At 42.4% G+C, this 25,204-nt stretch overlaps 1 protein-coding gene across 3 annotated transcripts in view; it reads right to left on the reverse strand.

The window, feature by feature from the left end:
* lrp8 (low density lipoprotein receptor-related protein 8, apolipoprotein e receptor) overlaps nt 1-24,099 on the reverse strand; it is an 82,370-nt gene extending 58,271 nt beyond the window's left edge. For all 3 annotated transcript variants that reach the window (XM_067990540.1, XM_067990539.1, XM_067990538.1), the window contains exons 1-2: nt 23,994-24,099; nt 23,374-23,493 (exon numbers count right to left, since the gene is read on the reverse strand). In XM_067990540.1, coding sequence (XP_067846641.1) covers nt 23,374-23,493; nt 23,994-24,045 — 172 coding nt within the window. In that variant the 5' untranslated portion in view covers nt 24,046-24,099. The remainder of the gene's footprint in view (nt 1-23,373; nt 23,494-23,993) is intronic.
* Between the last annotated feature and the right edge of the window lie 1,105 nt (nt 24,100-25,204).

A 25,204-nucleotide genomic window follows, 5' to 3' on the forward strand; every position in this document is an offset into this window, starting at 1 on the left:
GAATCTCCATCAAAGACGGGCACCTCAGCACCTCACTCTACCGCAAGCCCACGGACAACCTCACGATGCTCCACTTTTCCAGCTTCCACCCTAACCACGTCAAAGAGGCCATCCCCTATGGACAGGCCCTGCGAATACACAGGGTCTGCTCAGACGAGGAGGAACGCGATGGACACCTACAGACGCTGAAAGATGCCCTAGTAAGAACGGGATATGACGCTCGACTCATCGATCGACAGTTCCGACGGGCCACAGCGAAAAATCGCATAGACCTCCTCAGAAGACCAACACGGGAAGCAACCAACAGAGTACCTTTCGTCGTCCAGTACTTCCCCGGAGCGGAGAAACTACGCCATGTTCTCCGCAGCCTTCAACATGTCATCAATGACGACGAACACCTCGCTATGGCCATCCCCACACCTCCACTACTCGCCTTCAAACAGCCACCTAACCTCAAACAGACCATCGTTCGCAGCAAATTACCCAGCTTTCAGGAGAACAGTGTCCACGACACCACACAACCCTGCCACGGTAACCTCTGCAAGACATGCCAGATCATCGACACAGATACCACCATCACACGAGAGGACACCACCCACCAGGTGCATGGTTCATACTCCTGTGACTTGGCCAACGTTGTCTACCTCATACGTTGCAGGAAAGGATGCCCCAGAGCATGGTACATTGGCGAGACCATGCAGACACTGTGACAACGGATGAACGGACACCGCGCAACAATCGCCAGACAGGAGGGTTCCCTCCCAGTCGGGGAACACTTCAGCAGTCAGGGACATTCAGCCACCGATCTTCGGGTAAGCATACTCCAAGGCGGCCTTCGAGACACACGACAACGCAAAATCGTCGAGCAGAAATTGATAGCCAAGTTCCGCACCCATGAGGACGGCCTCAACCGGGATCTTGGGTTCATGTCACGCTACACGTAACCCCACCAGCGAACAAAAGCTATCTGTTTTTAATATAACAGGTCATTTGCTGGCTTTCTCTGCCTTCCGGATGTTTCTGCCTCTCTCTTTTTTTTTCTGTTTGTTTTTTTTTGTTGACTGTATATTCGGGGGCTCTGTAGGTAACACCTCTCTCTCTGAACACTGTGATTGCCTTGGCAACAGGCAGTTGCAAAGACTGTCTGTAATCACCATGTATTGTTCTGTGATATATAAATGTGTAGGCTTCAAGGAGTTCCTGACATTTACCTGAGGAAGGAGGAAGCCTCCGAAAGCTTGTAAATTTCAAATAAAATCGTTGGACTATAACTTGGTGTTGTAAAATTGTTTACAATATTTATGGAACTTAACGCCTCATTTCAGGCAGCCTCTAGGCTACCGAGGGAAAATCCTAGCTTGCAGCCAGGGATTAAAATAAGCACACTTCACAGCCCCGTGCCATCGGTTCTGTTCATTCAGTGGCCAGAACTAAAAAAAAACTAAGTGGGCAGTGAATTCCCTAACAGGACGACAATGTCACTGACCATCAATGTTACCTCCACACCTACTGCATGTGACCAACTGTCTTCTAGCACGGATTGTAATGTAAATAAAAGCTAATAAAGGATGGGGAAATCAGTGTAGATTGCAGTCCGATGTAAGCAACGACACACTTTGCCCAACTGGCTGCTGCAAGACATGGGACCGCACGCCAAATGCTCTTTATTATTCCTACATCCTCATGGTGTTGAAATCAAATTCACTCATCATCTCCTACTCAAGCTCATTCTTTCCCAGAACCCCAAAACTGCGGAACTTCTTACTGGAGTCAATTTTCTCAGTAAAATAACAGGGACAAGGATGAAAAGTTAAATCATTACTAGATGACAGTATTAAATGATTTCTCCTCCCCCATTCCTTGAAGAAAATTCATGGCTGTGTTCAAATTCCTGCTATTTGCCTGTCACTGCGAGCCATATGGCCCATTCCAGCAGCATTTCACAAAATAAGCACTTCAACAGAAGTGTAGATTTTTTTTAGATGTGGAGTACAAGTAGGCCACTGGTAAGTGAATTGGCCCATTTTCAAAATTACCTTCAGGTAACAAGTGTAGATAAATTGGGACCTTCTAAATCGAAAAACTGAACAGCTCAGCACATCCCAACTTCCTGTTCTCAGACATATCAAAAGCACATCATTCCCGTGGAACTGTTTCTTGGAAGCAACGACAAAAGGGTTTTAAAAAAAAAGTTCTTTCCTGCCTTTTCTGTACAGCACTATCCAGTTTGTTTCGCCTCTCCCAATGAGAGCAAAATTGCACCATTTACCCCAGCAGCTGTGTTATGGAACCAACAAACCCACAATCCTATAATGTCAACACACTATAAGCTGTTCGGCATCTTGGTCAACACATCAGTGCTTTTATGCAATCATGTTTCTCTCACACAGTGAATACACACAACATTCTGTTCTCCATTCTGTGGATGTTTACATAATACACTTTGCTGCACACTTCTAGTTAGGAAAAAATTAAAATCAGTTTAAGAAAAATGATCTCTCCCATTCTTGGGTCTATATTTCACCACGAAACATGAACTCCTTTTCTAACATTAATTTTAGTAAAAATTTGTCCCAACAGGCCCTTCCCTTTTTGTCTAATCCCAATCACATCTACTTGCCTTCTCAGCATATCCATTCTGTCCCAAGCAATGTATCCAATCGTCTCTTGAACCTATTCATATTGTCCATAGCAATGGCCTTCCCTGATTCCACAATTCTATTATCCTTTGTGTAAAAATGTTCTGCCTGACTTTCTTTCTTACTGCTAATGACCTCATTTTTAAATCTTGCATCCCCTGCTATTTGCCCTTTCATCAGTCAATAATTTATTTGTCTGGATCAATGTTATCAATTCCCTTTATAATCCTGAAAACTTCAATATCGTCACCTTGAAGTCTCCTCTTTTCCAAAGAAAATGAGCCTAACTTCTCTAACTTTTTTGGATAATATAAAATTCCTGATGCTCAGAATTACTTTCATTGCTCTGTATCCTCTCAAGGATAAAAATATCCTTCAAATCAGTGGCTTCTTTTGGAGTTCAACAAAATAGCCATTTACAAACGACGAAAAGAATTCTCACCCCAAGCCACACATTACAGTTTAATGCCGTTAAGACTCCATCCAATAAAATCATGTCCCAGGAGATCATCCATTTAAAAAGGTCCTTATCTCTTATTTTAATGCATTGTTCTCAAACTAATTAAGAGATATACCAAGCAATTATTCCTCAGATTAATATTCTTTTGATTTAGAAGATTAAATCTATGATACCTCAAAGGCCAGTTATGCTGCCCAATTTACATTTATAGGGAGCAGTTTCCACATTCAACACAATGGGGGAATTTTAATCCCCCAGGACGGGCGGGGTTAAAATTTCAAAAATCGGAAACCCGACCTCAACCTGCTTCCCACGTCCAGTTTTAACAGAGGCGGGTTTGGGGGGCGGCCGACTAACCTGCTCTCCAGAGGCAGGTCCATAATTTAAATATTTTTAATGAGGCTGAGTACCTCAAGTTTTAAATTTAGTGGCTGTGGGCCGGGTTTCCCAGTGCTCAGGAAACCTGGCAGCTGAAGGGCGGCGAGAACGGCCGGATCCAGCAGGTCAGTGCTTTTCCAGCACTACTTGTGGGCCAGGAGGAGCAGCAGTGCTCCCCCCCGGTCCCTCAAGCAAACCTGCTTCCCCCACAATCGGACCCCACCCCACCCCCGACCCTCCACGATCTCACCCCCACCCACAATCGCTCCCTCCTCTCCTCGGCTACAGCCTACCAGTTCAGGCCTTCCCGCCCGACAGCCAGCCAGTCTCTCAATCTGGCTGGCTGCCGGCCGGGTAATGGAAGAAAATAATATAAATGAGGTCCTGCTGACCTCCACGTTACATTTCCGGGCTTCCCGGCCGCTACCTCCCATTCCCACCACGCTTCCCCGGAAATATCAGGGCCAATGTGTGTGAAGTCACCAGAGTTTAGGCAGGTAGTGAGGCATTGTTGATCACCTTTCTTAATGGTGGCAGGGAGCTGACCATCTTCTCTGGGCTCTTTCTGAAAATTAAGGTTCAATGGAATTTGGATGGTGGTGAGTGGAACTCCATATATGCACACAAAAGCCCTAACTTTCCCTTGTCAGAGAGTGACATGCGACGCAGCTCTGCTCTAGTGGCCCCACATCTCTAAATCGACAGAGGTCTCAAGTCCCTCCTCTCCTGAGGCACAGATTATTGTTAGGGTACTGTAGTATAGTGTTGCTCCCACACCATCTTGCCAGGTTGTAACATGCTGTATAAATGGATGCTTGTAGCCTTGTGCAGTTTTGTGCTGATGCAATGTTAATCAAACGCCAGTTCGCTCATAACATTTTTCGGGCATTCCTGGCAGCTGCCTAAAACAGGCACTTGGTCCCTTTAATATGTAAATGAGGAGACCAACTCCTGTTTTAGAAATAAAAACAGAAAATGTTGGAAACATTTAGCAGGGTAGGCAACATCTGTTAAATATTCAACATATTACTGACATCCAGCCTAGTACCACTTCGATCCTGTGTATGAATATTCATTAGTTCCACGAGATGTGACTTGTAGTCAGGGATTAAAATAAGGACCCTTCATAGCCCTGTGCCATCGGTCTTCTTTATTCAGTCCCAGAACTAACAAAAAATCCAATGAGCAATGAGTACCCCAACAGGATGACAATATCACTGAACATCGATGTTACTTCCTCACTTACTGCACGTGACTCATTGCCTTCTGGCCCAGACTGTAATGCAAATAAAATGCCAAGTTAACATAAGTTAAATGGGCTGTTCCATGCACTGACACACAGTGCCCAGCTGTCTGCAGCAAAGACATGGGACCTGAAAGAGAAAACCACACTGAATACTCTTCATTCTTCCTACAACTTCACATGTTGAAATTAAGATTCGTTCTTCATACTATCTCCCATTCTCAAACTCATCCTTTCTCGGGACCTCAAAAGTGTGGAGCTCTTACCCGCCTCAGTTTTCTCAATTAAATAATAGAACAAAAGACAAAGTTGAAAAGTAAAATCATTATTGGAGAACAGTATCAAACAGGATTTGAACACCTCCAGTCCTACTCAGTTTGTTTCTAACAGTTCCAGTACTGCTTTGGTGATTACATACAACACTCCTTCATCCTTCTGGAAATGTTTACATTATATCATTCGCAGCACATCTGTAGTGTGGAAAAAACAGAAAATATTTTTCTAAAAAAACATATTTTGTGTTTTGCATTTTCACCATGAAACCCGTTCCTTCTGAACTCCTTTTAAAATATTCTGCTTACAAAGAGGAAAAGACCAATTGGACCAACAAGTCTGTTCTTTTTTAGCTGAACTCAGCTCCACCTACCTGCTTTTTCAATCCCTTTTTTCCTTCAGAAATGCATTTAATTGTGTGTTCTAACTAAACACGAGCAATTTATTAGTGAACAAAGTGGCTACATTGAAACACTCTTGGAACCATTTCATAGTCCCAACAAACTCACATTTCTGAGATATATTTTCCCCCTCCTCCCCTGAAGTTGTTGACTCTTTGCCCTGAAACAGTCAATGGGTGAAGGATGTCTTCCAATACCTTCCTCAGGTGTCCCCCATTCTTTGTTTTATGTAGCCTAGACAATGAATGTTGGCACGGTATTTGACTTCTGGGCGGGCATCAAAGCTGACTCAATTCCAGTCCTCTCCTGACAGACACACATACATACACTTACAGTAGGGGTCGCTGGAAAGCAATCAGGAAGGAGGAATTCTGGCTGGCTTCCCTCTGCTCCCTAGATGCATTTACCCACTGGCTAAGAATTAACAAATCTCACGGGACATATCAGCTTTGAGCTGAGTGGCGATCAGTACTTGGAAATTTTCTGATATATACTGTTCCACATCACCAAATCATTCATTATCTCTGTGCTTTTCAGTTCACTGAATGTTTCCCTATTCGTGCACCCCAAGGTGGAACCATCACCTCCTACAGCACGGCAACCCTGGGCTGGGGCAACATCGAACTCACTAGATAATGCCCAAATAACCAAAAGCAACCAATCCCATAATGTGCCTTTGCCAGACTGGCCACCTTGCCCATTAGTACATCAAGCAGCATTAGTCAGAAACTATTGGAGGAATAACCTCAGGATGGCCAAACACTAGCCACGTACCCTGGCAGCATGCAAGAAAGCTAGTCGGCAGATGGATGATCCATCTCCCACTTTTGTTCTTCACTCTCTTTCTCTGTTACAACTTCTTTTATATCTATTTTGTGGATACTACTATAGTCCGTACTCCTTCCATCGCTTCCTCCAAAGCCCCAAATACACTAAAGATTAAAACCCAAGTTCTGTAATCACTACTTCCTGATTTACCTCATTTCTATTGTTCCTGGTGGTGTGCTGAGCCATGGGCCTTGGCTCTTCACCAAAACAAAAATGCATCAAAAATGCTTCACCTAGAAAATATTTACATACTCATGTGATCATTTTCTCTATCAAGAAACCGCAGTTTGGAAGTCTGACAATAAAATGAGTTAAAGTAGGAAACAGTGCAATCAGTTTTGATTTCACCACAGTGAGGGGAACAAGAAGGGACAGTCAAACAGTGATGAGCATTGCAGGATTGAGAAAATGCAGGAAGACAAGGAAGGCTCCAAATAGAAGAAGGGGCGAGAACGAGAGCGCGAAAGAGAGCGACAGAGACACAGGCAAAGAGAGAGAGCAAAAGAGAAGTAATTGAGATATGGCATTAAGTCAGGAGTAAAGGGCCACTTATAGATTCTTCATGACATTCATAATCACATCTCAAAATGTTCAATGGCATACAGGAAGAACAATAACCACACAGCTAATCTTAACCTTAAACCGCAATGCAGTTACAGAGACTAAGTGATTTTACCTCCTTCCCCCATGCCAGAACATATACAAAGTGTTGTCAAACATCGAGACGGTCACATCTTAGAAACATAAGTGAAAATAATGAGTTATCCTTCAAATTTAATGGGAGGGGAGGAACATAACTCCTTCAGAGCCCAATTGCTGGTTGACTGTACAAGTAAACACTGGAAGAATTCTGCCTTTTGTGCTCGGCTTCCTGAGTTTGTGACAAGCAAATAATAACGGGGGAAAAAAGATGTTCACTGTTCCTAGTGAACAGCCACAGCTGCAGTACACCAACTGAGGGATCGTGACATCATTTCTTACCAATCACAAGTGATCTTTATACAAAAGTCTCTTGTCAAAATGTTTGTATAATTTATGAATCACTTCCATCACAGAGAGACTCCATCAAATTAAATGCATTGGGGACCCTAACACACAAATCTCACTGACCACTTTTTCACACTTCCAATTTTCCTCCCTGTTCTCCCGAAGGTGCTGACTCTTATTGTTCTACACTACTTTCCCCACTGGTTGTTCTTCAAGTGTAAGCTAATACAGTGAGTGCCAGCGGTCTATTCAACTGTGGGGAGGGCATCCTATCCAAGCCTGTTCATGTCCTCACTTCACATCCACACAAGTGTACTTTCCAGCAGAGTTTCCTGAACACTGATCAGTTGCAGGAATCCTGGCTGATTTCCCCCATCTCCTAGCCCAGCAGTTCACCGACTGAGATTATCCCAGCATGGACCGGGGTTTGAAGTTGGGAGAGAGAGATCATTGGGCTTGGGAAAAATCGGAGGAGGGGTGGGGGGAGGTCCGGGGACGTGGACGACATCGGGTTAGCTGGTGACGACATCGGGGGGGTCAGTCATCATCAGGGGTCGGGGGGGGGGGGGGGGGGGTGGCGGGCGGTCGATCGCGGAGGTCCAGGTGAGCTTGTTGGGCCTGGCTGAAGCACTTCCGTGGTTTCAGCAACACAATAACTATCATCATCTTCACCTATACTTCGAACCTTCAGCCCAGTTCCTAATCAGATATTTATCCAGCTACAGTTGTTAACACAGCATTAAATGCTTTGGCTGGGACTCACAATGTAGATGACCATTGCTATGTCAGGGGGAAAAAAAAAGTGTTCTAATTTCTAGTCTTGAAGCTGTTTAACTTTGCACTCCTGTTCGCTAACTCTGTGCTCACAGCTCAAATTAAACAACCTCTTTACATCTACGACTCCCAACATTTTAAAGATCTGGATCATATTCATTCTCAATCTTCTCTTACTCCAGTAAAAACAAGCTGCACACTTTAAAAGAGGACCCTTTTCATTAGGAGGTGACCCATTATTGCTTGGATATCAGCCTTTTCACAACTTTCGGCACTGCTTGTGCAAAATTGCTATGCTTAGGCACCAAACTGTACCACAAACGGTAAATGTAGAACTCTGCAGGATTTCACATGACATGTCATGCCAGGCCAGGCCCGATAACTTGACTTCTTCATTATATGACTAACTGAAGCACTCACAAGCCTCCATTGCAGCCCACTGCAAGGCACAATCCAGTCTCTGTTGTCTCATTGCATTTCTGTTCTCAGCACTTGTGGGAAGACTTGTAATTTTTGGGCATTATTTTTGTTGAGGCTAAAATGAAGTAAAAATCTTCAGAGAAAAGAAAATCTACTCATACACAAGCAGAAACAGCTAAATGAGTAATCCACTGCTGGATGCCTGCTAGTAGGCGGTTAGCTTGACTGCTGTGAATTAAAAGCTACTACATCCTTCGGTATTTTATGCACTGCTACAGCCATGTGCAAGATTCCACACATACCTGTGCTTCATAGTGTACCAATTATACACGGCTTTGTGCTCTCGCTGGGAATTGAATTGATTGCCCCAAATTTATTTCTTGTAGAGTCCGCACAGCCAGCAGAGGGCAATTTTCCTTCCAGCAATCTGACCAGATTCAAACTAACTGAAAGGCCAGTGCACTGATCCAATTCACTGCCTATCCCCTCCCTCCCCATTTTTTCCCCTCTTGTCAGTCATTTCAGCATCACCATTATTTTTAATAGCACAGGCCACACTTTAGGCATTTGGCTACAAAATGTACTGAACTAATTCTACAAACACTCATGTACATGAAGTAGGGAGGGAGGAGGCTTGTGTGTAGCATAAACACCGGCACGGACCTGTTGGGCCGAATGGCCTGTTTCTGTGCTGTACATTCAATGTCATTCTATGCAATTCTATGTACAGTTATAGCTATTTCCACCATCAACAACAGCTTGTATTTATACAGCGCCATTAATGTAGAAAAACATCTCACAGCATAATCATACAATGGGCGCCGAGCCAGAGGAGAATCAAATACATTTACAATAGATAACATTGTTACCATCTCTCAGCCACACCACGGTCAGATAGTCTTTAGTTAAACTCCAACACAGGACAGTTATTCTTTTTGACACCACTCTAAACTGAATCAGAAAACAATGTAAGAAATACTGGAAAGTCCGCAGAATTTGAACGCGCACTCAGACAGGTTGAAGTGGAGAGCTAGGATGTGTGTTAAAATGAAACAATACAAGTGTACATTACTGAATTCTGAAGTTTTGCTACTAATTTCTCTTGTACTAAACCTTCAAATGATTCCTTTTCCATGATGTTATTAAAACTTAGGACTACTAAATTAAGGGGAAAGTGTCCTCTACTGAATTAAAGGGAAAGTGTACTCCACGGAATGAAGCTTCAAACCAACTGGTGGGCAAGTGTACTACCTGGGGTTATAGTGAGCCATACAAACCAGCTTCAGTCCACATGGTGTGTGAAGTAGTTGCTCTCAGCTAAAGCACGAGCTAGGGCACTACAATGGACCTCAGTATCTCTCGGTTTCAAATAGGAAAAATCTGCCAGGGTTTCTGTTCCAGTGCCACTTCTTAGAAAGCACGACATGTGAAAACCAGACACATATCTGGTTAGACAGTAATGCTCTGCTGGGTCGAACAGCCTGCCAACTATCAGTGTCGAATCCCGTACTTTAAGAAAGGCCATTTGTGCAAGGTACCAAGCAACTGCGAGCATCCAGGGACCCGCACCCCACCATGGAGCTAAATTCCACCATGAGTGAATGCCTTCAGGAGAGAAGGGAATCATATCCCACCATGAGTCATTGCAATGAGCAGGTGAAAACCATACCCCATTATAAGTCAGTGCCTTCAGGAGAGGTGGATGGAACCCTTTACGACAACTCACACATCTTGCAAAAGAGTAATCTATTTTTTTTCTTTCAGATGCTGACTGACTGGCTGTACATTTGCAGCATTTTCTGTTTTCAATTAAGATTTCCAATACTAATTTAACAGGTATAATATATATGCTTCTTGCACATTTCTACTGGCGTATTTTTTAATGTAAAATACCAGGTGCCTATTAAGGTCACTTAACATCTTAATTCTTGCTTCCTCCTCGCTAAGGCTTGAGGCACACATTTGTCAAATCCTCCCAGTTAACTAGCAGCCAGAAGTCTACAGCACATTGATGCTACCTTACCCAGCAGGTTTAACCTGCACTCTAAGATAAGAAAATATTTAAGGAACTTAGAGACTTGGAAGTATACATGCACAAATATTTGAAGGTGGCAGGGCAGGTTGAGAAAATGGTTAAAAAAGCATATGGGATCCTAGGCTTTATAAATAGAGGAATAGAGTACAAAAACAAGGAAGTTATGATGAACCTTTATAAAACACTGGTTCGGCCGCAACTGGAATATTGTGTCCAGTTCTGGGCACCGCACTTTAGGAAGGATGTGAAGGCCTTAGAGAGGGTACAGAAAAGATTTACTAGAATGGTTCCAGGGATGAGGGTCTTTAGTTACGTGGATAGACTGGAGAAGCTTGGGTTGTTCTCCTTAGAGCAAAGAAGGTTGAGAGGAGATTTGATAGGGGTATTCAAAATCATGAAGGGTCTAGACAGAGTAGATAAAGAGAAGTTGTTCCCATTGGCAGAAGGGTTGAGAACTAGAAGACATAGATTTAAGGTAATTGGCGACATGAGGAAAAACTTTTTTTTAATGCAGCGAGTGGTTATGATCTGAAATGCACTGCCTGAAAGGGCGGTGGAGGCAGATTCAATTGTGGCTTTCAAAAGTACTTGAAGGAAAAAAATTTGCAGGGCCATGAGGAAAGGGCAGGGGAGTGGGACTAGCTGCATTGCTCTTGCAGAGAGTCGGCCTCCTTCTATGCTGTAACCATTCTATGATTCTATTTAGATATTGTCTTTAATGTAGAAAATGTCCCACAGCATTTTACGAAGGGAAAATAAATAAAAGGAAAGCATGCTATGCCATGGTGGAAGAGTTAGGAGAGCTGACTGAAAGCTTGAGTATTAGGAAGGTTTTTAAAGATTGAGAGAGAAGTAAAGAGTCCTGATGGGTTTAGGGAAGGAATTCTAGGGAGTGGGATCGATGTGACTGAAAACTCTGACACCAACAGTGTGATGCACAGAGAGGGGAAGCACAGAAACCAGGAGTCAGAGGACCAAAGGGTATAGGAGGGGACATACGGCTGGAAGAAGTTGCAGAGGTGAATGGAGGTGGGGGGAGCGATTTGAAGATTATGATAAGAATTTTGCGTTGGTAGACAGGGAATCATGGTAGGACAGGGTGATGGGCAAGCCGTACTTAAGTGCAGAACAGAATATGGGCAGATATGGCAGAGTTTTGGACAAGTTGGATTTTATGGAGGGTTTAAGAATGGGATGCTGGCAAGGAGGATGTTGAAGAAATCAAGTCTGGAGCAGACATTGATAAGGGTTTCAGCTGTAGTGGGGGTGAGGTAGAGACAAAGGCAGGTGATGTTGCAGAGGTGGAAATTTGAGTGGTATTACTGATGGATAGGATTGGGGTTTGAGATATAGCTTTGGGCCGAATAGGATGTCAAGATTTTGCATGGCCTGACTCAGCCTGACAGTATGCCCAGGGAGAAGGATAGAGGATACGGGAGCTTATTGGTGGAAGAGGTGGGTGGGGGTGGGGGATAGGCAAAAACAACGACTTGAATCTTTCCAAAATGCAGCTGGACAAACTTTTGGCTCATTCTTGTCTTAATATCAGACATGCAGTCCCCGACAGAATTTTTTTTAATTAAAAGGGTTGATAGACTTGATACTAACTACAATTACATCCACAAATGGAAGACTGAACTAGTTATTATATACAGTACTATTCTGGGCTTTGAAAATCTAAAAGCAGTCGGCTGCTATAATTGTCTGATTTCAGGGTCACTGGTTTCTTGTTAATGTACAAATGCAGGAATTAAATTACTCTGCTCCAGATGAAAGCTAAATTTTTTCCTCATACTTTAGTAAGATTAATTTTCCTTGCCCATATTATTTAGCTTTACATCAATAGATTTGAGCCAATATATGGAGCAATAACAGGTTGCTTGTTTCGTCATTAGTGTAGCTCATCACATTAGACTAGATGTTCAAAACACAAGAAAGGAAGAACTTGCACTTATAGCAGCTGACATGGTCAATTGTTGCCATTTACAATTCTAGAAACAACTCTACTGTCTGGCAGTACGAGGAAGAATAGTAAATGATCTCAGGGCCAAATCACTTAGAGCATTGACACCAAAATCAGGACTGCTGTCCGTGACACAATGCAGCATTAGGGGCTGAATTTGACCACCATGTGGCATTCTATTGGATAACCAAAAGAGCTCAGAATAGGAGAATCAGAGCATCAGCCTGGGTTCCCTGGTACAGCTGGCTAGAACTTCTGCTCCTTGAACTATGACTTTTGAGCACTTTGCACCATTAAAAGAAGAAAATATTAACTATAGCGATGACTATCAAAATCTGATACAGGTAGTTGCCAAAGACTGAAAATAACAAAAAGAATTTGTATTTTCTATTTTTGAAAGTTTCAAGTGTGTCATGCAATGTGGCATTAAGCTATACAGACCAGAATTGTCTTTGGCAATTTAGTGATTTCAACCAGGTTAGCAGTAAAAAGCACTACAACTGGCTCTCAGGACCCCTTTGGTTAATAAAATCGAAAAAACAAAGGCCCTGAATTTCCTGACTTTCTGCAGCTGCACTGAAATTATGGGGCACAACTGCAGCAAGTCTGAAGAAATTCAGGGCCAATATCAAACAAGCAGCCAGCATTCTGGCTCTTGATCAATGAGCAACAACGCCTACTAAAAAACTGTTTGTCTGTGAATGTGATCAGGCCTCGCTGTGATGTTTCAGTTATGGTTTTGGTTTTATTCAAATATGTCTCTCTTGTACAGTGCCAAAGACCATTACTATAAGTTAGCCCTTGCTCCTTGGTAGGTAACGTAGCATTGCCCAGAGATCAAACAGAAACCCCATTATTGTAATTGGCTCACTGAATTGACACTAGCCCCGTCATGTTCTCCTAGTCTTCAGACAGTGGCAGGATAAACACTATCAGACAGTGTCATTTGGGCTATAAACTACAAATCAGATTGAAAAGTAAAAAGGACTCAAGCAAAAAATGAGATTTTGCTCAATTACAAATCATCTAACTACTACCACCTTAGAAGTGTACAAGGAATGCTTCACTAAATCTCTTAGTAACAATAAACCTGGGCCAGCGTCCATTATTAAACCTATACACGATGGGCTCATAAGAAATAAAGAACTAGCAGCTTGCTGCCTGGGGTATACCTCTCAAACCCTTTGAAGTTCGGAGCTAGGATACAGGAAATCAAAAGGTATTTTCCATTGATGAACAAAGCTCATCAAATTAAAGGGATGGTCTCCACCCAAAAGCTAGACTGAAGCCCCCATACCTTCCCTGAACTGTTCTCCAGACAAAGGAGGCAGTCCATGGTAAGTGGCTTCTACTTGCTTTGCAATCAACTTGTATTGGTATAGGAATAATGCCTTAGAAACAACATTTTGTACACCACACAGTGATGCGTATCCACTCAAACATGTGAAAAAGAAGTTAAGAGATAAATACAAGCAACTGTGATTCTCCCCACTGTGTTATTCAAATCTCAAATGACCCAGCCACATCTCATAAATAGAACATAAAAATATCTAGAATCTTATAACTTGAATTTTGACTGAACCCCTATTCGTCACAGTCACACAGTGACTAGGCTCAAACATGATTGATGGTTGCTCATACAAAGTACTGGAGGATCGCATGCACCTGTGTAAATATACCCCAGCACGGGGTCGTCGTCTTCAGAAGAGAGGAAAAAATTGTGGGAGGGGGTGGGGAAGAAAGATATTCTTAACAGAAAAAGAATGAAACCAGCACAAGAACAATTCAAAATCTATTACATTCAAGGTCATGTGATTAAGATGGTGAAATGTTGAGTGTATTCCAGTTAGTGCTGATATCCTGAAGTTATCAATGATCTTAAAAGCGTTAAGGAACTGCGCCACAAAGAACAGTAATATCAAGATAATCATTCATTATGGCAGTACATGCAAACTCAATCACACTGCTGCTTAGAATTTAAAATGGTTGATTTCATAGTCTAAAACAGAATTGGCTCTTGCTGTGCTGCAGATATCTTTCCTTTAAAACATCCATCAAATACAAATAGAAACAGCAAATTGTGCTGAAACTGAAAATCTGGCTTAGGTTTATCATTTGAAGAAGTGAATGTTCCATAGTATCAAATTCCTGTGTCCAATCTCCCTGCAAAACAAAAATAAAATCACAGTAGGGATACCAAATACACCCCCAACTCTAAGCTTGACAATAATTTACGCTTATAGCACATTTAATGTAATAAACATCCCACATGGCTTTACAGGGGATTAGAGAACATCAAGCAGGGAGTTGGCGATAACTTACAAGTGGTGACCTAAATCTCAGAGGCATGTTTTAAGGAGGTTTTTTAAGGTAGGGATGCGGATAGCAAAGCAGAGGGGCTGAAAAAGAGATTTCAGAGTGTTGGGGAATGGTGACTGAAGGTTTACCCACCCATGCAGGAATGGGGATGTGGGTGGAGAATAGGGAATCCACATGGTAGACCAGAGTCAGAAGAGCAGAGGTTGTGAACTAAGATGCAAGCCTGGAGATTGCAGAGGTAGAGTGGAATAAGGCAATGGAGGGATTTGAAAATAAGAATAAAGATTTAAATGCTGATGGAATGGGGATGGAAAGTCAATTGAGGTTTGAGAGGACATGGGTTATAGGCGACCAGGACTTTGTACAGGATAGCGTCCAAGCAGCAGGTGCCTGGGTGAGTTGGAGTTTCGATAGGGTGTAACTCAGGAGACTAACGGGGAAAGCACTGGCAAAAATGAAAGCTTGGAGATAGCAAAGGCATGGATGAAAATTTCAACGATGGTGGAGCTAGAACATAGGTGGTCTTGGTGAAGGGCCAGATTTAGGTTTAAAGCTTAGCTCATGGTTGAGTCAGACAGCTCTGGTGCAAGCTGTCAGCTTTTTTGGGACACCCCTTCATTTGGGTGCCCCATCAACAGACATAGTGGAAAGTGAGGCAGGAGGGCCGGGAATATTACCTACCACCTCATTTATGTAGAAATGCTGGGTTTGTGTCTATTGTTGGCACAGGCCTAGTTATGCCCATTTGAAAAATCTCTGATCATACTGGGGCAGTGTAGTTGGAGCTGAGATCTGACATAACAGGTCTCCAGTCCTTTTCCTTTTTGCTGCACGTGAGCTTTCTCTAGGTGCAGTAATGAGGAAAACTGGCCTTGTTTTTAAAAAGGAATCAAGTCCAACTGCCTCATACCAAGAATCATAGGGTTAAAAGTTGATACTGTCAAGACTCGTCTCACAGTAACAAGGAGTGATGTACATTCCCATTATTTGTACAAAATAAATCAGTCACTCAACTGTCAGAATGCATCAGAACACATGCACACCGTGTAGCAGTTAATCAGTGAATGATAGCAATGCCCAATGTATTATTTGCTGCCAGCAATGAGTGTTAGTCATCAGCAACTCCTCCTTCATTTAATAAAACAATCTGTTCCAATAGTGGCTCAGTGCAGGATTATTAGAAAGTTGTATGTGAGCATTCAGGCTGAAACTGCACTGCTGGCCCAAGTGAAAATGAATGAGAGGTGCACAGGGTTAGCATGCTGCCTGCCTCCTTTAGGGCCTGGGTTTAAATCCAGCCCAGACTAATGCTAGCTGTTAAGATTCTAGGAGAAATAAATTTGTAAAAAGCCCAGTCCTAGTTCCTACTGGATGTGGGTCCAAACCATAAAACTGCACCAAATTACCATAAATTGGCAATCTCATTCAAGAGAGGCCAGAAGGTCGGCTGGTTTAGGAACTGGATAAACGCACACCCAGTGCCATGGATTGGGGGGGGGGGGGGGGGGTGTGGTTGTGAATGAGGTTACTGGTGAGGCTCATTGTAAATCTCCCTGGTTGCCACAACATTGCACCTGGCTGTATTATACCTGACGTAGAAATACCTAAAAATACCTGAGTGATCAAAATAGAAAATAAAAGTGTGCTCACTATCAATATTCTTTCACCCTGAGCAACACAATAAAAATCAACAACATACTTTTTTTTACACCTGGAGAAATTTTCATAGGCTCCTGAACTTTTAAAGCTTCTGCTCACAAAACATACCTTCTGATAAAATGCAGGGCGTGTTTGCTCGCGACAGGTTTTAAGATTACTCCGGATTGAGAAATGTTCTTATTAGCTGTGGATCATAGGACTCAATTTATCAGAGGGTTTAATACACATTAACAACATTTCAGGGCCAAGACATTTAAAAGTTTGGAATTGCAGGACTCTGAATCCCATGCTTGAACAGAATTATCCTGCTCTCCCTCTCTCCACCCCCAAACCCATTAAAACAACAGCTTTCATAGTTCCAAATTGGCAAACTTTGAGAAGCTTTACACCCTGCTTCCCTCCAATAATGTTCAGCCAACCCCACGAAATGATTCATTTGCTGCAGTCCATTCTTTCTGCTCATGGCATAGTTTAGTCAAATAACCGCCTACAGAACACACCATAGCCGCATGTTTTAGGTAAAAACCTGTTCTCCCAGTAATCAAATCTGCACTTTTTATTCTGTGAAAAGCAAGAGCAGTGGAACTGAAAAAAAAATTGATGAGCTTACACTAAAAGTCAAACCTTCATGTTCAATTTATGGCTACTCTTAGAGCAGAACTTAATATTTAGGAAAAGAAGATTACAATATTCAATAACAGGAAACTGCTATTAGGCTGAACATCACTTTTCTTTGAATGGATCAATCCTACACATCTCATCATCATATCCCTCAATTAATTCTTCAGTGCTGAACTCTAGTACCAACAAAATACCGACACACAGCAGGATAGCTGTTTCCTGTAATAGTTTACATAAGGAAGTTCTGATGCTTGTAACATAAATACACCCTAACCGATTGAGATACTATTGGGTAGTGGCCAAACACTCACTTTTATTCATTCCCACCTTTAATTTATCTCTTCCTTTCCTGAAGGTGACAATACACAACTGGGTGATATGCTGGAGAACTGCCAGTGCATAGGCTCCACCTGCCCTCCAGCACCTCACTGGTGGCCATTCCTTATATATGAGCCTAGACAGTGAGTGTGAGGAGGCTATTTTACATTGTGGGATATCACAACCAAGTGAAATCTTCTCTTCACCCAATGCTATGGCAATGGTCACGGCGAGTTAGAGGATATGCAGTTTTATAACAGGGGCGCTATCAACAAAGCAAGATGGGGGAGCAAAGCGTGACTGAGAAAGTGTTGCAGGAAGTTAAGTGTGACACTTACAGGGATGCATGCTACATGCAAGACTTTTAATACATTATAGATCGATATTCCATTTAAAATCCCTCGGCCGCCTTTCACAATTTTAAATATTTTTCAAAAGGTATGCAACAGGAAACAAAGCTAATGTAAGACAGCAACTAAATTAGATGCATCCATAAAAATGTTTAAAAAAACCTTATCTGAGCCACCTGGTCCAATGTTTACTGCTGCCATCTTTTGTTGGTGAGTTCGATGCCGTGTGCGCCTCCCAAAGCTTGGAATTAAAATCAGATTGTGGCGCCGATGACGTCATAAGGCCAAGACTTTCTCATTTCGATTAGGCCCTCACCTGCCTGGGGCCGGCGGCCTCAACACTGCTGGAATCCCAGTAGGAAAAAATGGTGTGGGGCGAGAAACGCATAAAGAACACAGCACAAATCCCCTCCGCCATTTTAACTACCCACCCCATTCACGCCAGGCAGGCTGAGTTAAAATCGGGCTAGTGTCTCAGGGTATGTGCTAGTGTCTCAGGGTATGTGCTAGTGTCTCAGGGTATGTGCTAGTTGTTTGCTCAGAAGTGGAGGAGCCAACACCCACACCAAACAGTTCCGGCTTAAATGTAATGCCAATGCTTCAAACAATTAAAATCAAACAGTATACACATTTAATTGCACTCATTCAAAAAACCTGAACAAACTACGTAATTTATTAAAATGGCAAACAGTACCTTCAGATACAGTACATAGGACATTTATATCTGATAAGCATTGAGGCAGTAGTAGCTCGTCAGTGTTGTCTCTAGCTCATTAATATGCTACAGAACAAAATCACACTTGTCGATATATTTTATTGTGGTGCAATACACTTCTTGTGTGATGCTGTTAACTCATTCTCAACTGCTCCCACCATCATCAAAACCCCCTTGTCACCACCATTATTTCACCCAAGCACTGAATACAGCTCAAAATGCTCCCTCTCCTCCAGACACAACCCACATTTTTAGGGACAAAATCTAGAATTGTGCTGCATGCTACCTTCACTTGAACTGTGGAAAGTAACGTGAAAATTTCACACACCCACTATAACACGTCACTGAAATCCTAATGCTGCTACTGAATTTCCTCATTGATCAATATTTGTAGAGTAGGAAGGTCACAGTACCGATTCTTGGTCTTTATGGTTTAGCTAATTTCAGCCAGGTTGAATTTTTGTAAACTCCCCCTCCAAAGAAATAAAGCTCCACTTCCTCTCAGTACATTGGTACATCAGCATTGTACTTATTAAATTTGTGGATAAGACAGGTTTTTTTCTATTAATGCCCTAGTCTCTCTATGCCTGTCTTTCCTATACAGAGCAATTTCCTTTTTCATATCAACATCTATTTGGATATTATGGGGGGCAGGGGTTGGAGAAAGAATTACTCCACCCCCCCGCTGTGTAGCAACGTCTTAAACGGAATGAAGAATGATACAATTTCACACCACCACGCAGAGACCAGAGCAACTCTTCCTGCATTGTTTTAAATATTGCCCCTCATTCACAAAAAACAGTAACCAATACAACCCAGATCAATCGGCATACACTTTTATCATGGCAGTAATCCATTACTGTACCAAATTCACCCCACCTCAATTTTCTTTTGTTGGTGAATTTACATCTGAACACACCCAGTTAGACAGAATTCTGCAATATGGGAATGCAAATACAATTGCTTATATTTAGGGTATTGGAAAACAGAATCGCTCAGTCCTGATTAAGTTTGATGTGGAGATGCCAGTGATGGACTGGGGTGGACAAATGTAAGGAATCTTACAACACCAGGTTATAGTCCAACAGTTTTATTTGAAAATCACAAGCTTTCGGAGGCTTTCTCCTTTGTCAGAAGTGACCAGAGTAATTCTTTCTCCACCCCCCCCGCCCCCCATAATATCCAAATAATTTCACCTGACGAAGGGGAAAGCCTCTGAAAGCTTGTGATTTTCAAATAAAACTGCTGGACTATAACCTGGTGTTGTAAGATTCCTTACATCTGATTAAGTTTGACAGGATATTCATTTATCTGACATTTCCACAGATACCGTTGATATTACTCTATGGATGGCCTACTAAGAACAGTGCTTGTCCAGAATGGGAAGCGAATCTCAGATTTCCACTCAGTCTCAGGCAACCCTGCCTAGATTGATAAAATTTACCATCAAAGTATACCTACGTGCATATGGGGACCAAGAAAAGCCTTGAAATTCGGTGCTCCCTTTTGAGAATGAAGCACACAACCCCCACCCAATCAAAATGTTTACTGTATGCAATCAAACAGTTCCAGAGTAATTATAAACAGATACCTCAAGGAGAAATGAGAGAAGGATTTATGGGCCAACTCACTTTCTCACAAGAGACCAAGTCACATGGGACATGGTCAGGCCAAGCACGGTACAGGTCCTACCCAGCAGGTCTTCACGCTATGCACTTTGTACCATATGTTAAAAGTTTACCCAGCAATAAATTAGGCAAAAGTAAGAGAAATGGCTTTAATGGAGCACTTTATTCCTTTGTGGTTTAGGACTAGCACAAATAGATATTGCTTTTCTTCACAGAGGTGAACAAAGATTATTCCAGGTATCAAAATTTTAAGTGGTCAGGAAAGTTAAAGATTTTGGGCCTGTTTTGCTTGAAAAACAGAAGACCTGGAGGTGACCCAATTTAAGTTCTCAAGATTACAAATGGGACTGTCAAAAGCCTACCCAAATAAATTGTGCACTATGGTGAGGAGTTCAAATAACAAGGATGCTCAAATTAAGAACTTGTGAGTTAGGAGTAAAGAAAAAAAAGTCAAGGTGACCCTTTTCTACCCAGAGAGTAAGTTACCAGGGAAGGCCACTGAAACAGACAAGAGACATTTACAAAAGGCATTTAGATGCATTTCTGGACACAAAGAATTGAGGGATATGGCAAGAAAGTAGGTAGATGGGGTTGATCAATCAAAAAGCAATGGTCTTTTTAGACCAAATGCTTTTTCCTGATCCAAAAAATTCTTATATTTTTAAGCGCTGGTTTTGTCGGTTTACAATGCTTGGAACATCTTCAAAATGGGAAAAATGATTCTTGTAATTAGTATGAGATTTGGTCTCATTTCCATGGGATATAAGTAGTATTTAATGAAAATATAATCATGGTGTGCTAAATAGTAGACATAAGATGAGAAGCCATGGGTACAACTTGTCCCCTCATATCCGAGCTCAACAAGCGAGTTGCAGAATATATTGAAAGCCGTTCATACCATACGGAAAGTAATTACATTAGAAGAAAGCATTTGTTTCAAAGTTACAGAGGCCATATCACAAGTGATTTAAATATTATAAATTCAGGTCACCTTCAATTCAGCCACAAGAGGCTTGACACCATCCAAGACAGAGCAGTCTATTTAATCAACACCCCTGCAACTAAACTCAACATCCTCTCCACTGCACCACCAGCAAACAGTGGCTGCAATATGCACTATCTACAGGATGCACTGCATCATCTCACCAAACTTACTTCAACAACATCTCCCAGCCCCGTGACCTCTATTACCAAAAAGGACAGGCAGCAATATCATGGGAACACCATCACCTCCAAGTTCTCCTCTAAGTCACACACCATCCTGATTTGCACATATACAGCCATTCTTTCATCATTGCTGGTTCAAAATCCTAGACTTTCCTACCTAACGTCACTATGGAGAGCACCATCACAACAAGGACTGTAGTGGGTCAAGAAGACCCACCAACGCCTTCTCAGGGCAACAGGAGATGGGGAATAAACCAACAACTTTGCCAGCGACACTCACATCTAAGACTACAACAAATATAAGGACACACTCCAGTGCAGTGATGAACCATCCCTCTCATTCTCCTGAAATATTCTCAGAGTGGACACTGAATAAGACAATCGCATCAATTTTTTCTGCACATCACAAACTGGTAACAGTACTTCTTTCAGATGTTACTCTACATTAATTTTATTCTTTGAACAAAGGTAATTTGCAAACATTATACAGATACAAAGAAATCTCTGCATAATTGTTGCTTTAATTTTTTCTCTCTCCTCCTGTCCTAAAAGCATTGACCATGCTAAAATCCAGTTCCAGAGAAGCCCTTTTGGCATCTCGCTCCAGCGATCATTCTTCATGCATCAGCCTAGATAGTTAATGCTAGTAGACTATTCAATAGAGGGCACTGTAGCCAAGCCCAATTCTATCCTCAAACATTTGCACGTGTACACTTTCCTGGATAATGATCAGGAGTGAGACATCCCCCAATCATTGGGGGCCAATTGTGACACCTCAACTAACTGGGGATTACTGCCATACCATTTACTGGATTGACCCAGTAGGGGAAACTCCACTGTGCAGTTGAACCTGTTCAGTCTGACAGATACCAGTACCTATCAGTCAACCTGGTAAACAACACTTTCCATTGATGCAGCTTTTTATTTCTTTATTCTATGAATCTATTAACATGGTGGGTGTCTGAGCAAGAATTAAATTTGATCTTATCGAGAAAGTCAGAAATATGGCTCTTTTTACTCAGCTCTCGCAAATTGGCCAAGCAAGCAACTCGGTTATATCAAACTGCTCCAAAGTACGGACTGCAGTGATTCATCAGGCAGAACAATTAGATGGAAAATGTGTTCATTGTTATTTCACTCATACCAATCGTGATACTGATCACAGCATGCGGTTTCCCTCCAATCATGCTTAGGGTCCTGACAACTTCTAAGCAGTCAGTCAGAAATTAATTCCTGCCACGACTGAACATATGCCAGTGGTTTTAGTATCTGATCATGCAGCACTATCATTTCATTTTGTTTCAATTTCCTCCTTAATTTTAATTTTACTTCTCCCTCCACCCCATCTTATCTTTAGTTACGTAAAACCACTCTGCTCCTAAAGGTATGTGGACCCATTCTGGACAGCCCTTGTTTTATTTATATTTCAGTTTACATTACTCTGGAGCTTCCCTCATGGCTAAGCAAATTTAACCTGTGAGTAATTGAGTCAACCAGAGCAGTATCCAACATTTCAATTGCCTGCCAACACTCACCATCAATGCTCACACATGAATAACAGGCACTTGGTACCCCAACAAGGTGCCAGTGTCTTCAGGAGAGGAGCAGAAGGAAATGCTGGAGAAAAATTGACAAAAAGAAAAAAATGGTATTGCGCCAGATTATGTAACACTGTTGTAATTTTTGCAAAATACGAAGTTGTTCTCGGGTTGCTTATTTTATATAAAAAAATACTGCACACACATGTAGATAATTTGCAATCCACTTCCTGCTCCTCCCTGGTTACTTGGTTGACCCAGCCCTCAATGAATGAAATACACCTTATGGGCGTGACTTAAAGGTAGGGAGGTGTGTCTAAACTGAAGTCGTTCATTGGTGATTTACGGGCACGTGGCAAATCTGCTGTTTTGCAGCGAGCCAACGAGTGCGTCGCCTCATTTCTAAATCGAAGACCGAAACGTTCCCATTCATTAAAGAGTCCAGCCCGGACAAAGCTGTCAATCATTCGGAAGCGGAGCACGAGTCGAGCCGTCAGTCAAGGGGGAAAGGGAAGTCCAGTGCTGCACATTCTCCTGACACAGAACGGCCTGATGGGTCCCAGCACAACCTGTAGCAACCCACAAACGCTCTCAGCTGCAGATCACAAGTTAATTTGTTGCACTTCTTTTGGCATTTAATAATTCGCTGCTACTCACGGCAGTTTTCCTCATCGCTGTTGTCGGCACAATCGTCGTCTCCATCGCAGCGCCAGAGTAATGAGACACATCGATCGTTTCTGCACTGAAACTGACCCACGTCACAGTGTAGCCGAATACCTTAATGGGAGGGAAAGTCTCATTGGCTTTTTACAAGACACAGCATTGCAAAAAAACAAAAGAAAAATGCAACCGCAGTAATGCAGGATATACGGCATATCCCCAGCACCTTCTGAAAGCATCCACCGCCAGAAGTGGCTCCTCGACCACAGATTCCCATATTAAAGCCCATTTTAACCATTATAATATATTTAAATTAGAAATATTTCTGTAATAGGAAATAGCGGGCTCTGTTAAGCAGTTACAATTCGGAAATTGCAACGGATGTTTCGAAAGCATTGAAATCCTTGCAGTATTAAATCCGACACGCATTCATTGATAGCGCGTTGGCAGGAGCGAGTACTGAATATTCCGAAGAAAATCAATAACCTTCCGCCTGCTGTTTCAGTTCAGCCCTCCAAACACAATCACATCAATGAACTGCAATGAAAAAAATTGGACCTCCGTCGTTAATTACAAAAGAACTATAAAGATTGTTTTTAAATAATGCGTGTACTGACCTTCAGTAATGTGCAAATTCAATAATAACAACGGGATTGAATATGCCCACATTGTCTCTCTCTCTCATCCCCTGATGCTGCAACCTCTCCCCCTAACAATTACTGTTCTCTGTAGGAGCCGAGCTGGTTTGAATATTTCAAACAGCGGCTACTGACGTAAGTGAATTGGAAGGAGGAACGTAGACTTATGGCGCAGTCACATCACACCCCGTATTATTCATCAAGGGCATGCTTGGGTAAGAAGCAAAATCTAGATATTGCACGGAATACGTATCCTCCACAGCATTAAGATTGAGCGAGGAACTCCGCTGACGGCTCCATGGGGTGCTACCCCCAGGAGTGGCACTGATCCTTTCGGAGCCCAGGAAAATCTCTGGTTCAACCTGTGATCTGTCCTCAGTGAGGGTAGTGGTCGGAGTGCTACAATTGTCCGCTGAACTCCTGAGCAAGGGAGAGGGAAAAATAAGTCTGGGTCCTCACTCGCTGAGCACTCCTGCTGGAAAGTGTATGTGAGGATGTTGAGTGAGCACTGAATTAAGCTGTGTTATGATGCCTGCCATCCTCCTTAACATGTGTGCCTCTGAGCTTACCTCTGCTCATTACCCTTCAATCTTTTGGACTCCCAGCCCACCTTTCCTTCTCCTTGGAAATTTGCTTGTGTTCATCCTGTTTCTAAGAAAGGATGATCCCTCTTACCTTTCTATGTCCCCTATTGCCCTTATGTTGGTGCTTTCTAAAGTTCTGGATATTAACTGTAAATTATCCCTTACCTGGTAAGTTCTGGCCTAATCTATGATCCCAAGCATAGTTTTTGGTTTATGTTGCCTCTGTTACACACCTCTGGAACCTTGTTCTTGAATACTTTGGTGAGTCATTGTTATTGCCATGGACATCTCCAAAGCCTGACTGTGCATTTCTAAATATTGTTTACAAATGTCAAATTATTTTCGTATTGAGTAGTAGTATTTAAAAGGACTTGCCTTTTTGACCTCCCACCAAAGCTGTGTTTGTGATTATATAGTTTCTTCTCCATTTGCTCCATCTATGCTCTAATCATAGAAATTTACAACACAGAAAGAGGCTATTCGGCCCATCGTGTCTGTGCCAGCTGAAAAAGAGCCATCTAGCCTAATCCCACTTTCCAGTTCTTGGTCCGTAGCTTTCTAGGTTGCGGTACTTTAAGTGCATATCTGAGTACTTTTTTAATGTGA

The sequence above is a fragment of the Heptranchias perlo genome, chromosome 9, assembly GCF_035084215.1.
Source record: "Heptranchias perlo isolate sHepPer1 chromosome 9, sHepPer1.hap1, whole genome shotgun sequence".
NCBI classification, from domain to species: domain Eukaryota; kingdom Metazoa; phylum Chordata; class Chondrichthyes; order Hexanchiformes; family Hexanchidae; genus Heptranchias; species Heptranchias perlo.